This window comes from Vipera ursinii (genome assembly GCF_947247035.1).
Source record: "Vipera ursinii genome assembly, chromosome: 1".
Lineage (NCBI taxonomy): Eukaryota > Metazoa > Chordata > Lepidosauria > Squamata > Viperidae > Vipera > Vipera ursinii.
In genome coordinates, this window is record NC_139512.1 from 277044522 (window position 1) to 277059026 (window position 14505).

General features: G+C 37.4%; 1 protein-coding gene across 1 annotated transcript in view; it reads left to right on the forward strand.

The window, feature by feature from the left end:
• The window catches only part of TULP4 (TUB like protein 4), an 85421-nt gene that overhangs the window by 59665 nt on the left and 11251 nt on the right, over window positions 1-14505 (forward strand). The window contains exons 5-10 of the mRNA XM_083371172.1: window positions 6492-6672; window positions 9467-9601; window positions 10379-10545; window positions 11311-11535; window positions 12523-12757; window positions 13591-13735. Coding sequence (XP_083227298.1) covers window positions 6492-6672; window positions 9467-9601; window positions 10379-10545; window positions 11311-11535; window positions 12523-12757; window positions 13591-13735 — 1088 coding nt within the window. The remainder of the gene's footprint in view (window positions 1-6491; window positions 6673-9466; window positions 9602-10378; window positions 10546-11310; window positions 11536-12522; window positions 12758-13590; window positions 13736-14505) is intronic.

Genomic DNA, 14505 nt, shown 5'->3' on the forward strand with positions numbered 1-14505 from the left:
TATTGGTGGACTCAGACCAGGTGCTATTTTAAAGGCTTTGAAAATCAATTCATACATTCCAAAGTGTACTGTCTACAGTAGATAGCTTAAAGAAGTATAAATACAATACTAGTCATGGGAATCCACAGGGGCAACAAATATAAGGATGTAATGACATGTTTCAAATCCCATGGCTGACATTACAAAAAATGGTGTTAAGACTTTGGGAAAAGTGCAGAGAAGAACAACTCAGATGATCAAAGGCCTGGAGATTAAAACACATGAAGAATGGTTGCAGGATTTGAGTATGCCCAGTCTAGAGAAAAGAAAGATTAAGTTGGAACATGATAGTAGTATGCCAGTAGAGACTGCCACAAGGAAGAGGGGGTCAGTTTGTTTTCCAAAGCACCAAAAGGCAAGACAAGAAACAATGGATGGAACCTAATCAAGCAGAGAAGCAACCTGGAATTAAGAAGAAACTTCCTGACAGTGAGGACAATTAACCAGTGGAACAGCTGGTCTTCAGACATTGTGGGTGCTTCATCACTGGAGGTTTTTAAGAAAAGACAGGACAGCCACTTGTCTGAAATGGTAGAGGTTCTCCTGCTTGAGGAGGGGACGTTACTAGAAGACCTCCAAGGTCCCTTCCAGCTCTATTCTGATTGATTGTGTTCTGATTGATCACAACATAAGTATGTACAGGTAGTCCTCAATAACAGTTCATTTAGTGACAACAGCACTGAAAAAAAAAGTGACTTGTGATTGCTTTTCACACCATTGCAGCCTCCCCATGGTCACATGATCGAAATTCAGACACTTGGCAACTGGTTCATATTTATGACCCAGGGTCATGTGATTCCCTTTTGTGACCTTCTGACCAGCAAAGTCAATGGGGAAGCCAGATTGACTTAATGACCGTGTGAGTCACTTAATCACTGCAGTGATTCACTTAACAACTGTGGCAAGAATGGTCATAGGATGGGGCAAAACTCACTTAACAACTCTTTCCCTTATCAGCAAAAATTTTGGGCTCAATTATAGTCATAAGTCGAGAACCACCTATAATGGCAACAGTTTCATTATGTCTGCAAATGTCATCAAATATTATATTTATATCACTCTTAACAGAGGTATGTTAGCTTTTCACTTTGATGCTGAGACTGAGAAAAAAATTGTTCTCATTTCTTTGGCTGAACCAATTTGTATCTTGTTAGATACAAGATCAGAAAATTCTTGGTGACTTCAGACTTCTGTCTAGATTCAATTCTATCTAGCTCTCAATTGATTGAGAGTGTTAAGCTCAGAACACAAATTTGCTAGCTTGCTTTGGTATTAGTGTCAGATTTAATCAGTGAAATACATCCTTACTTCTCTGGCTCCTGTTACTTTTATACAATATTATCTCTTAAAAATGCGCTGCAGCCTGTATAAATGTAAGAGAAAATTGCTGTTGAAATTTTGACACAAAACCAGATACTTTAGAATAGCCTCTGTGCAACAGATGTTTCAACTTGATCATAGATTAAGGAGCAGTTGAAGATAGAGAAAATGTTATTTTGAGCACAACAGAATTTGGGAAGATTCAAAATGCAGAAGCAGAGTGTGTTGACTTTTCAGAGCTTTAATGAATGAGCAAACTGATGTCTCAATTTCTTAAAATATGTGTTATGTAAAATCTACTATGTCTAAATCGTATATGTAAAATCATTTAATTTTGTTGTTGTGCAAAGGAATGAGGGGTTGCTGTCTAATTTTCCTCATATATTTTCACTATAAGCTTCTCCTTGATAGAGCCTTTAAAATATCATGACCAGTAATATCAGCTAACTGTCCCAAACTTTATATTCCCTTGAGAGACTTTGGACCCTTTTTTGTACTGATAGTAGCAAGAAATGCTGGTTTTCTTCCTATGCTTAAAGCCAGTTTTTAAGCTGCAATTTCAAACATAGTATTTCTTCCAATGTAAATTACAGTGTTTTAATTGTTATGACATAGAATAGCAAATAAACATAGAATAGAAAAAAAGCATTTGTGATGAATTAGACAGTATGCTTAATATGTGTAGAACGGCAGCAAGAGTTTAATTGCTGTAGTAAAGAGCAGTTGTAATGACCAATAATGGATGTGTCTAGAAAGTTCAGTTTTAACAAAAAGACCAACCCACACATAATATTTTGAATTATTATAGAAAGCTTTTGTGTTGTTATCTGTGTCATTTTTCTTATTTCAATATAATGACTTCTGTTTGCTGATGTTCTTTTGTGCATGTATTATTCCAGTGTCTCCTTCTGGACTGGCTACAGGAAATGGTTTTCTTTGTATATTTAGAACGTCGAAACATTTTAACGCTGACTTTTAAATTGTTATGAATTATTGAAACAGAGAACACTCATTCCTTCCGTGCTTGATGTTTATGAGCTTGCACGTTATGATTAATGAAATGAAAAAGAAGTAAAGCTAGTCTAGAGTAGCTTTCTTTTTCCTTAACTGTTTACATTAAACTGTCATTTCTTCAGCTACAAATAGAAGGATGCTATCAGAATGTGAAAACCTCCCTCTATTCCAACTTATCTCAACCTAGTGTATTCCAGGTGTATTGAACTACAATTTGGTGTACTGTTTGAAGGGTGCCAGATTGGGGAATATTTTTATATATTTAGTCCCATTTTTTTCCAAGTAGGTCCTTCCTTCATCTAACTTTCGACGATGAGTGGAATGGCACAAATATACACTGAGTCATACCTGTGCACATTTACTGAGGAATAATTTGCTTGGAGCAGGGTTTCCACCTGAATGAATGTGCATAGCACTGGAGGGTGATTCCAGAAGAATGCTTCTTACTTAATAGACTTGCTCATTGGCCATCCACATTTGCCTGAATCAACAGGTACCCATGTTTGTTTGAAACTGCTGCTCGTTTCAAGTGCAAAATGTGAAGAAAAAGCAGTGGATTTTGAGAGACAGGGATGGCAAATGAGATATTGATAGATGCACTTGGATTGGAACCAGATAAAGCTTATAAAACTTTTTTCTGATCACAGGAGGACAACATTCTCTTGGCTGGGCAAGAACAAATTTAGCTTTTAAAATAATAGCAATTCCAAAATTTCACTGCTTAAGATACCAACATGGCTAGTGCACTTGTTAGTTCAGTAGTTTTCAAATTTCTCTGAGAAATGTTTTCAAGCCAAATAAATGGGTTAGACATATCAACTAATTTATCAAAGAACCACATACTGCAGAGATTTCTGGAATATACTGTAGGTGCACAGAATGGATCTATATTCTCTTGGATTATTGCATATACTAAATGTATCCTGGAATGTCCCACTGGATTATTGATTGAGTAGAGACTTGGAACAGGAAAACCGTCCTGTCCCAACTTTCAACCTGGGCCTTATCCTTTCAGCCACTCCGACTGAAGGAATGCTTTATCTTTTCCTCACCTCTTACTATGGATTTGTGAAATGTGTGAGGAGTCAAGGTTCTAATAAACACTCGGATGGTGAACTGAAGGAAATAGAGATTCCTCTGTAGCAGGGGTGTCAAACTGCCACTCTACGGGCTGGATGCATCCTAGCGAAACTGCGCCCGACCCATTGCCAGCAATGGCAAAAAAGTCGTGATACGTCACGTGACATGCCACGTGACGTTGCGAGTTTGACACCCCGTTCTATAGTTTTTGGCATAGTATCTGTAACCAAACAACAACACAAAAGAAAGGTAATTTAGTGTTTTTCACAAAAAGCCACTTCCCAAATAGAGTTTGATTATGAGCAAAAGCCTTTCTCCCAGCGGTCCTGAATGGGCTTTTCCCACCTCCCCTGGCAGCTGTACTGTACTTCCTGCCTCACATTTGGTGACTTTCTGAGTTAGTACAGTACAGTTAAAAATGATGATTAAAAACCTCTCATGAGTCAGTACCCCCAGTTTAGTGCAGAAGTCACTGAGAAAGTAGAAGCCTTGTTTGAATACACCTCTGTCTACCTATCAGGCTCAAAGAAAGGCAGTTACAATACTGCAAGCATGCTAATTATACAGTACCCTTGTAACAGGGTTAGATGACTCAGAAGGGAACAGAGATGTAGATCCAAAATTATACCTCTCAGGATTGATTCTGGCTAATACCTTTATTAGTTTCTTGCTTTCTAAGGTTGGATAAATGCACAGTGAAACATTTTGCATGTTTACCTAGAAGTAAACCCTATTATTATCACTCCTTCAGAATTACGAACAAGATTACAGTATGTCATTAGGATCGCCAAAATATGAAGTATTGCTTGTTCAAAACATTGCAATAAAACAATCCATCAAAACAATAAGAGCACACAAATCAAGCTAATAATAGCAACAACCAGTGCTTTTTTGTAAAAAAAAAAAAAAAAGGTGCCGGAACTCACACATGTGATACAACCAGCCTTGCCTACCCTACAAGGTCCCATCCAAAAAAGGTGCCGGAACTCCGTTCTGGGCGTTCTATGACAAAAAAAAGCCCTGGCAACAACTATTGATTGATAATTCTTTTTTCTGTGTGTGCCTTTGAGTCTAGGTACTAGCAACTGCCTAGACTAGTGCAGTTTTCTTGGCAAGGTTTTCCAGAAGTGGTTTGCCATTGCTTCTTTCTTAGGATGAGAGAGAGTAACTAGCCCAAGGTCACTCAGCTGACTTCATGCCTAAGATGGGACTAGAACTCATAGTCCCCTAGTTTCTAGCCCGATGCTTAACCACTATACCAGGTTGCCTTTCTAATAATTCTTTGGTGTTGTTAATTGAGCATTGCTAATGACATAACTGATCTTTGAAGAAACCTTCAGCATTTTTAGCAATAAATAATGAATGTTGCTTGTTCTACACTACAGGAAGTATTGAACAGTGTGTTACAATATAGAAGACAGAATACTATCCCTTTAGTTTCCTTGAACAGCCTCTGGAATATATTTAGGTTTCAAAATTCAGTATAACTGAAATCTATATTAGAACCTGTGAAAACTTCTATGAAAGCGGATGATGATGTGACTTAAGTTTGCCTGTGTATTTTTTCCACATGTGACCTCTCTTGTGCAGTATGTTATATATATTCTAAAATCAGTGAAAATGTGCAAATCATAGCTTTCTCAGTGCATTGGAAAACAAAAGAAGCTTGATGGGGACTGCCCCCAACCTCCGTTCATTCCGCCGGGACCTGAAGACCTGGCTCTTCGAGGTCTCTGGCCCAGGCTGAGAATTTTTTTTTAAATTTTAATTTTAACTGGGTTTTTAATTTTCTCAGGGTTTTATTTAATCTTTTTTAATTTATTTTAACGTTTGTATTGACTTTCTTTTAAATGCCCTGTAAACCGCCCTGAGTCCTTCGGGAAAGGGCGATATATACATCTAAATAAATAAATAAATAAATATTGTATGAGGCATGAGGCATATTAATTGCTTTTAAAAAACAAAATAAAAACTGCTTTATCCATTTAGTAACTGTGGATGGGAACTTTTCTTTCTTTATGATTGTTTAGCTTGTAGCTTTCCTATTCCATTCCAGTTTCACTTGATTATTTCCCATAAATTTTCCTGCAGGGAGATGCACAATTGGTTGCTAACTGGTCAAGTTTCTATTGTGCTTAAAAACCAGAATCTATTAATTGCTGCTAAATCAGACATCTTATGTCCAGTTACTTAATATTTTGTTATCAGGCCTCTATTTGCCTAAAGTGTTTAACTATCTTCAATGTAAAGGGATGGACTAAATGTTCAGAAGTACAGAAGCACCACAGAGTATGCCTTTATCTAACTGTTTTGGATTGTTAGATTTTAGATTCCATGCAGGAAGGCTTTTCCAAGTCAAAATGTGGCATCCTGGGAAAAAGGGTACAGGATGGCCAAATCTTGAAATGGAGAGAGAAATGGAACAAAAACAGGATGCTAAATATTGTAGAAACAGGGAGAGAGAAACTTTCTATGGGGAAGAAGACACTTGTGGGGACCTTGTACTAGCACTGATGATGTTACCCAGTGCTTTTTTTGTAAAAGAAAAAGGTGCCGGAACTCACCCATGTCATACAACCCGCCTTGCCTACCCTACAAGGTTCCATCCAAAAAAAGGTGCTGGAACTCCATTCTGAGCGTTCTATGAGAAAAAAAGCCCTGATGTTACCTAGTTTGGTAACATCAAAGTCTTATCTACAGATATTCTCTCCTGAAGGAGACAAACAGTAAAGAGGAAAAAGAATCTTCAGAAGGGGAAATATTAAATGTTTGTGGAAGAGAAATTATCTCTTGGCAACGCAAATTTGTTTATCATAGGATAGACTTGAGTGAGAATATGCATTTTTCAAGTGATGGGTTTATTTGAGGCCAATAAAGATGATTCTTGCAGCACTTCGTTTGAATCCATTAGGAATGTGGACTATTCAGCATTTTACAATCTAAAAATGATTTGAGCTATAAGATTGTCAAAAGTCATTCCAGCCTTTTAAACGTTGGTTCTTTTATACTTTTACTAATGATGGTATATTTTTTCCTAGGTCTTATTTGGTACTGCTGATGGTCAAGTTATTGTTATGGATTGCCATGGCCGAATGCTGGCACATGTTCTTCTTCATGAGTCCGATGGCATCCTTAGTATGTCCTGGAATTACCCAAGTTTCTTGGTGGAAGACAGTAGCGAGAGTGACACAGATTCAGATGATTATTCCCCACCACAAGGTCACTTTTTTTTTCAGTTCGGTATTTGTATATTTTTGTTCTGCTTCTCACTGAGATGGTAAAGCAATGTATTGAGTGCTCCAACATTTATATATTTATATTCACATCCTTGCTGGAGTATTCTCCAAATGCATCTCTTCTAAAGAATTTTTTACTGCAAGAATTGTTTAATTTTAAGTTGCCAATGATGCTAAATTACCATTACATTCTGTATGACTCATCTACCTCCTAGTTGCATATTGTAATGCATTTCTGATTATACAGTGGTATCTTATAGAACAGTCTTCTCCACCTTAATGCCCTCCAAATGTATTGGGACTGTAGTATGCTGGAAATGCTGGAAATTGTGTTTCAACCCTACCAGGAAAGTCCCAGGTTCGGGAAGATTTATAAATTAAAAGTATCTTCTCAAATTTTGCATGTTTGCTTTATCTCTTTCCCCTCCCATGCCTTCTGCAGACATATATACCAATACTTTTTGCACTCTGGCTTCAGTTATAATCCATGGTCACATAGTCAGAGATCAACAAAGCTGAAAAAAGAGATACTGTATAGACCTCTGATTTATTTTCAGGTGTCAACACATCTTCATAACAAGTGAAAAGGTTTCCAAATTCTGTAGAACTCCTTAAGTATATTAGATGAGAAATGTATAAACTATGGAATTTGCTTTCATAAGTATCATTGCCACTAATTTATATGAGTTTAAGGGGGAATAGAATAAACTTGGAGAAGATCAGATTATCAATAGTCACTAATTGGAATCATACTTCTTTGATTCCACCAGGATCAAAGGCTATATGCTGCTGAACATCAGTTACTGAGATATAACATGTAGAGAGTTATTCTTGTTTTTATATTTTTTAATGAAATTCTTACTTATAGTTCACATATCTTCTTATACTTTATATAGTAATATTTTGGCAATCTGATTCCTCTTCTAAATAACTCTAGTGATATAAAAACATTTTTGCATTATTTTTCAAACGAGCATTAAATGTTTTAAGACATCTGCAAACAGAATGGCATAATTTGTATGTTAACTAGATTTTTACATTTCTTCCACAACATTGCTGAGGATTGTATTTGCACATTGTACATTGCGTGCATACTTTGCTTAATTAGGCACATTTTCCAGTCAAAAGCACAAACCTAAGGAATTGTTTGTCTGAAGCTACTGAACAGTAGATTAACTCACATTATCAGTTCTTGCACGATTTTCTATTCTCAGAACCAAGACACAAGACAATAAGCATGAATTTCAAAAGGGCAAGTACTGTACTTATTTCATAAGCAAATCTGAAGCTTGACTGCTATTAATTACCAGATTTCCTTGTTTATCAAAAAGGAAGTAGAAAGAGATAATCTCTAGCTACCAGCCTTCCTTAGACTATTCCAACTTAGTTTCAACCAGGGAAGCAATTAAAGCTGGAGTACGTGCAGCCCCTGAAGCCATGGGTGTGGTCTCAGAATCCTAGCAAAAATTAATGAATAGCAAAATTTAGTCATTTTTAATGTAAGGGTTGGATGATATCATTAGATAGGTGGAAACAATTGTTAGATTCTGCCCCGACTACATGGTTGGTCTTAGCTGGGCTTAAGTTGTGACGTTCTTATCCTGAGAAAAATAGCATATTCCTCAGTTTAAAACAGTTTCTTACTCTTCCTGATACATTTATTTTAAAGGTACCCCAAAGAGGATCTTCCAAAATCTTTGGGACCTTTCTGAAATCAAAGTTTCTTGAGCGAATCATCCCCAGATTACTTTATATTTTGTCCCTTCCAGCTAAGAAGCTATGAGAGGTTATTTTAAGTAATTGCCTTTTAGTACTCAGAATTTTGAAGGGGGTTATATTTTAGCCTGAACCCCTGTCTCTCACCACTATAATAAAGATATCAATTGCATCCTGGTTATATGAATTGGAAAAAGGAGTTGATTGAAACCAAATTTAAAAGATGGCCCTTAGAACTATGCACTTTTTAGAAGAGGTCTACTGAAGTGTCTTGGCAAAATAGTATCCCACTTCTCTTGAGGGGAGGGGAACAAATGCTTCACTTCCATAAACAACAGAGGCTTCCATTTTGAGGTCAGAAGCCTTGTTAGCAAAACAAAGTGGCCAATCAAGACACATCCAATCCACCTCCATGAACTGTCAAGCTGAAAGGACTCTTTTCTGTAAATCAAGGTGCCTTATTTTGCCCATGCCCTATCCAGTAAAAGAAAACAACTTCTCTCCCAAGGCCAAAGAGAAAAAGCAAAACAGAAAAAAAATCCCAAGGATTTAGCTTTCATTTTGAGCATGCAAACTCCAATATTTATGGCATCGCCAGATGAATCTACGAAAACAGGCTTCTGCTCCCAACTTGGTTTGTTTCCCTTCATTGGAAAACTTCTGATTTATAATAAATCAGGACAGGAGGTTCATTCTGGGATTGCTTTACAGTGCCATTTGCCTGCCGTAGAAGAATAAAGCTGGCAAGTGTGTAAGTGATGCTGAGTCAGTCAGCAGTGGGTGAACTTGGTTCAAGCCTACTTCTATTGATTATGCTAATATGACACATTCTTATGAAGCCTTGTGTGTTCCATTGATCTGGTTTTGACTCACACAGAAGAGTAGGAGTAGGTTGCTTGAATTAGCTCCATAGAACAGTGCCAGTTCTATGATACTGGCTTTCAGATCTCCACAACTTAGCAGAATACATCTAGAGCAAGGTTTGAAATCCTATCAGGACTTTAATGTGGAACTGGAAATCTGGTTTCAACATCTGTTTTTCTTTCTAATTTGCCTTGCAGATGGTCCAGCGGTATATCCAGTCCTAGTTCAGAACACCAAACAGCTTCTCACTGTCAGCTTCACATCAGGAGATATTAGCTTAATGAACAACTATGATGACTTATCTCCTACCATCATCCGCTCAGGGTTAAAAGGTACTACAAAAGGGAAGCTTCTTGTTTGCTTTAACTTTGATTGCTTTGACAGCATCTATCCCATGAAGCTCAGCAGCTGTCTGCAAATTTTCTGCTACCGGTAGTGACACCTACCCTGTCAAAGGGAAAACTTAACAATGGGATTCTTTTTCAAGTAAAATGGTCGCTAGTTTTGTTATTGTTTGTACCCCCAACAGTCTGTTGGCTCAATATCCTGGACTCAGCGCAGTTATTCAGACTCTCAAAATCTTTGACTCTATTTTCCTCAGACTATCTAAAGTTGTTAACGAAGGAAATTTCAAAGTGTTAGAAGTGGGAAATATGCAGCTGGAGTATACTCAACATTAGCTGTTTTAATTAACTGTAACTAAGATGAAGTCAAATGTATATCTTTTCCATGATCCTTTTTCTTCATGCTAACATAAGGTCACAATGTGGGGGTGACCTAACCTGATTCATGAACCCAGCTATTGTAGTTTGCCAACCATGACTTATGAATTTGCATGATATCTACAGCCAGCCTTTCTGTCAAGTGAAATACTTTGAAAATTGTCCCACCGAGGCTGAAAGGCTTGCCCCAACACGTAGGATGAAACAGGAAGAATAATTAAGGAGGATGGACAGTTACTGTTATTTTCATAATGTTTATTCATATATTGCTTTGCTTATTTCTTAATTAGTGGCAACCCTATTAAACATTCCTATGGGGAAGAAGGGTCTATGTATGTACCTATGAGAGGAACTGTTTGCTAAATTTCTGCTGTTTTGTGCCTTTAGATGTAGTGGCTCAGTGGTGCACACAAGGAGACTTGCTGGCTGTAGCAGGCATGGAAAAACTAAGCCAACTAGCTGAACTTAACGCTGCTTCTTTTCTGAAAAGTGCACTCGTCAAGTTCTACAATATTCATGGAGAACACATCTACACTCTGGAGACCCCTGTACAGGTAAGAGTTATGCTGAAAAGCATGACATCAGGAAGGTGAAAAAACCCCAAGACATATATTCTCATATAGAAAAATTGCTAGCATGATAGTACAGATAGGAATGAATTCATATAGAATCACTGTGACTTATTTAACTATTGTTAATAAAATAGTGAAGAAAAGATTGAAATGATAAAAAGGCTTCCAGTAGCGGGCTAATATCCTATCCTAGCGACTGAAGATTGGTACAGTTAGGAGTAATAAGGTAAAGGTAAAGGTTCCCCCGCACACGCGTGTTAGTCGTTTCCAACTCTAGGGGCCGGTGCTCATCTCCATTTCAAAGCCGAAGAGCCAGCGCTTGTCCGAGGACGTCTCCATGGTCATGTGGCCGGCATGACTAGACACCAAAGGTGCACGGAACGCTGTTACCTTCCCACCGTAGTGGTCCCTATTTTTCTACTTGCATTTTTATGTGCTTTCGAACTGCTAGGTTGGCAGAAGCTGGGATGAGTAACAGGCGCTCACTCTGTTACGCGGCACTTAGGATTCGACCCGCCAAACTGCCGACCTTCTGATCGACAAGCTCAGCATCCTAACCCACTGAGCCACCGTGTCCCTTATTTAGGAGTAATAGAATCCTAGAAAAACATAGACACTTGAACATGCATCTCAGGCCTGAGTCATGTGGAAAGGCATGTGGATAATAAAATACTTCCTATTGAAAAATCTTTAAAATATGATTGATTGATACAGAAAAGTCTAAAAAATTTTTTTTTTTCCACACAGCGTCCCATAATCTCAATTTGCTGGGGTCATAGAGACTCACGTCTGCTCATGGCTTCTGGCCCTGCCCTTTATGTTGTCCGAATAGAGCACCGAGTGTCCAGTTTACAGCTTCTGTGCCAACAAACAATTGCCAGCTCTTTGCGGGATGACAAAGATATCAGTAAATTAATCCTCCCTCCTCGGCTTTGTTCATATCTAACCACTGCCTTTACACCAACAATCAAGGTAAACAAATGGTGGGGTGATAAACCTGTCAAAATTAGTATGTAGGATGCTTGGTGCGCTCTGAGCTGGGTTGTTTTCTTGCACTTGTTTCAATACTAGTCTAGGTAACATCATCAGTATTATAGTGTGTGTATAGTATAGTATGGAATGGAAGTATAGTATGGAGTGGAAGATAGGTAAAACTTAAACTATAGAAGGAGCTGACATTAAAAAATGAAGTACAGAATTACATTGTAAATTAAGGCAGCAATATTTGACAACACTGGTGGATGACCTACAACTTGTATGCATTTTCCAAGCGGCCATATTGTGACGCTCAGAGCACTCCTGCAATAAGGGGGATCTATTTTTTTTTTTACCTGTTTGCATGTCGGGGAAGGTTTTAAAAAATAATAACCAAGATCGGACTGATTTTTCCCCCCATGGTGTTCAAGTAGCAAGCAAAACTATTTTATGGCTTGAATGAAGACATTGGTTCTACCCCTTAAATGCCCTTTCCCCTCCCCTCCCCCCCAAAAAAAGAAAACAAAAAAACCAGACCAGAAAGTTGACATCCCTGTTATGCAGATATTGTGATGTTACTGGCCATGATTAAATTGCCACTTCTCTTCACTGCCTTTACTTGAGAGAAATTTCCATGAATTCATTGGCCTAGATTCGAAGTCTCATAAGAAGAAATCAAAGCAATGTTTAGTTCAGTAGCCTGCATAAACATTAATGTAGTTCATCTCTTAGCTGAATCATAAAACCTTTGTGCTTGGTTTTTACAGGAACTACTTTAAAAAACTCCACTTATCTAACATCACTGTTGCTTATTACACATAGGCATACAACAAAGCTTTCATTACAACTGAATAATGCTTAATCATATTAGTTTGAAGTACGTGCAAAATTCAGAGTAAAATTGAGCAGGTGTTCTTGGATGATAGATAGGTGGTGGGAGAATGATTGGTATGACTAGTTTTTTTTATTCTACATTTAATCCAGCCTCCTATTCCAGACCCTAACAACATGCGAGATTTTGTTAGCTACCCAACATCTGGCAATGAAAGGCTTCACTGTACAATGAAGCGGACAGAAGATGACCCGGAAGTTGGAGGTCCTTGCTATACATTGTATTTAGAATATTTAGGTGGTCTGGTGCCTATCTTGAAAGGACGTCGAATTAGTAAACTCAGGCCTGAGTTTGTCATCATGGATCCTAAGACAGATGGAAAAGCAGGTACAGAGTTATGAGTTGGCTGTTTTTGTACTCCAGTTCTACTTGATGTGCGACGTTGTGCATGGAAATAGGATAGGACAGGATAGAAACATTATTTGGCCAAATGTAATTAGACACACAAGGCATTTGTCTCTGGTGCATAAGGTCTCAGCGTATATACAAAACAATAATAACAAGTAATAATAATCACAATAGTGATACCAATAAGAGAAAGTAGTAAAAAAGATGAGAAGGATAATAATACAGTCACACCACATGGGAAAATATAAGATAATACTGTGGGATTTAGGTGTTCAGCCAAGTATTATGCAAATATCATGTATTGTATTAGAAATAGCTTGTTTTAAGATGCACAGTAGTTCTACAGTGGGTCTGCTATTGTCTACTACCAAAGAGCCTTAAACTTCATATCTTGTTCACAGAACAAATATTGAGATGTCATACAGAAAAGTGTCTTCTGCTAATCCATAAAACTAGTTCATCTGCTTAAGAATAGTCATGCTATTTATTTCTCCTATCAGCTATTTTAAATTAACTTAAGATAACTGTTATACTTCAATTTGTCTTTTAAATTGTAGTCTATTATAATATTCTATGACCTAACAGAAGGGGCAAGGGCATATCATTAACTGCTCAAAGCATTTTTTTTTTCAATTTTGAAGAGATACTTGCCAATTCAGATAACTGAACACTATTTGTTTGATTTCAGAGTGTTCCGTATTGCAGTTATATAGCAGTTACTACTTATAGAATAAGCTATAGATGACTGAGTTATATTTGTGATCTGATCTGTGAATGCTTCTGTCTTCCTTTTTTCCCCTTTTATATAATAGATGAAGTCTATGGTAACAGCTTGATTTCCACCATGATTGATAGCTGCAACTGCTCTGATTCCAGCGATATTGAACTGAGTGATGACTGGGCTGGGAAAAAATCTCCGAAAATCACTCGTGCTAGTAAATCACCCAAACTTCCCAGGTATTCTTTCTCCCAGCTGTGTATGAATTTTATGTATATGTATATGAATATATTATTCTTATTCATATGCATACGTATCCATCTGTATATGTATTATTATGTATATGAATATGCAAAGATGGTGTCCTATAAAATTAAAATAACAAGAAATATCCCTAGGACATAAGAAACTGGCCATTTAAAAAATGCTGGTTTTTTTTCATATAAAGCTTGCTAAGAACCTTAGAATTCTTTTCTGTGATTAACTACCAGAGTAAAATAGCCTTGATTCCCAGGTTTGTTATCAAACATTCATTAAATCAGTGCCAAGCCTTGCATAAAGTGAATACCAATTTTTTTCCTCTCTCTGATGTTTCAGATGCTTGATGAGACATAAAATGTGACAAGGGACTTGGGAAGTTTTCTGTTCTTTTTCAGACACGTTTCTTTTCTTTTTCTTCCTTTGCTCTTAATTTGACAGATTGATTGCCCACAGTTCATCGTCACTGCCAAAACAGTTTTTATTTCGCTGTTGGTTCCATTCTGTTCCTTGAATAATTTTCTGCCGTGAGAAATTTTCTCCTCTCTGCTTACTGAACTTTATAGTTTTGTTGATCTCTATTGGGCTGAACTGAGTGGTTCTTTGACTGGTTCCAGATCAATTATTTTGAAAAGGACGTTATCCTTCTTGAAAATTCAGTATTTCAGCCATAAAGTTCCTGTTACAGAACACTACCCTACCTAAACCTCTCCTAACCTCTGTTGACCTGAGAATAGTTTTCACAGAGTAT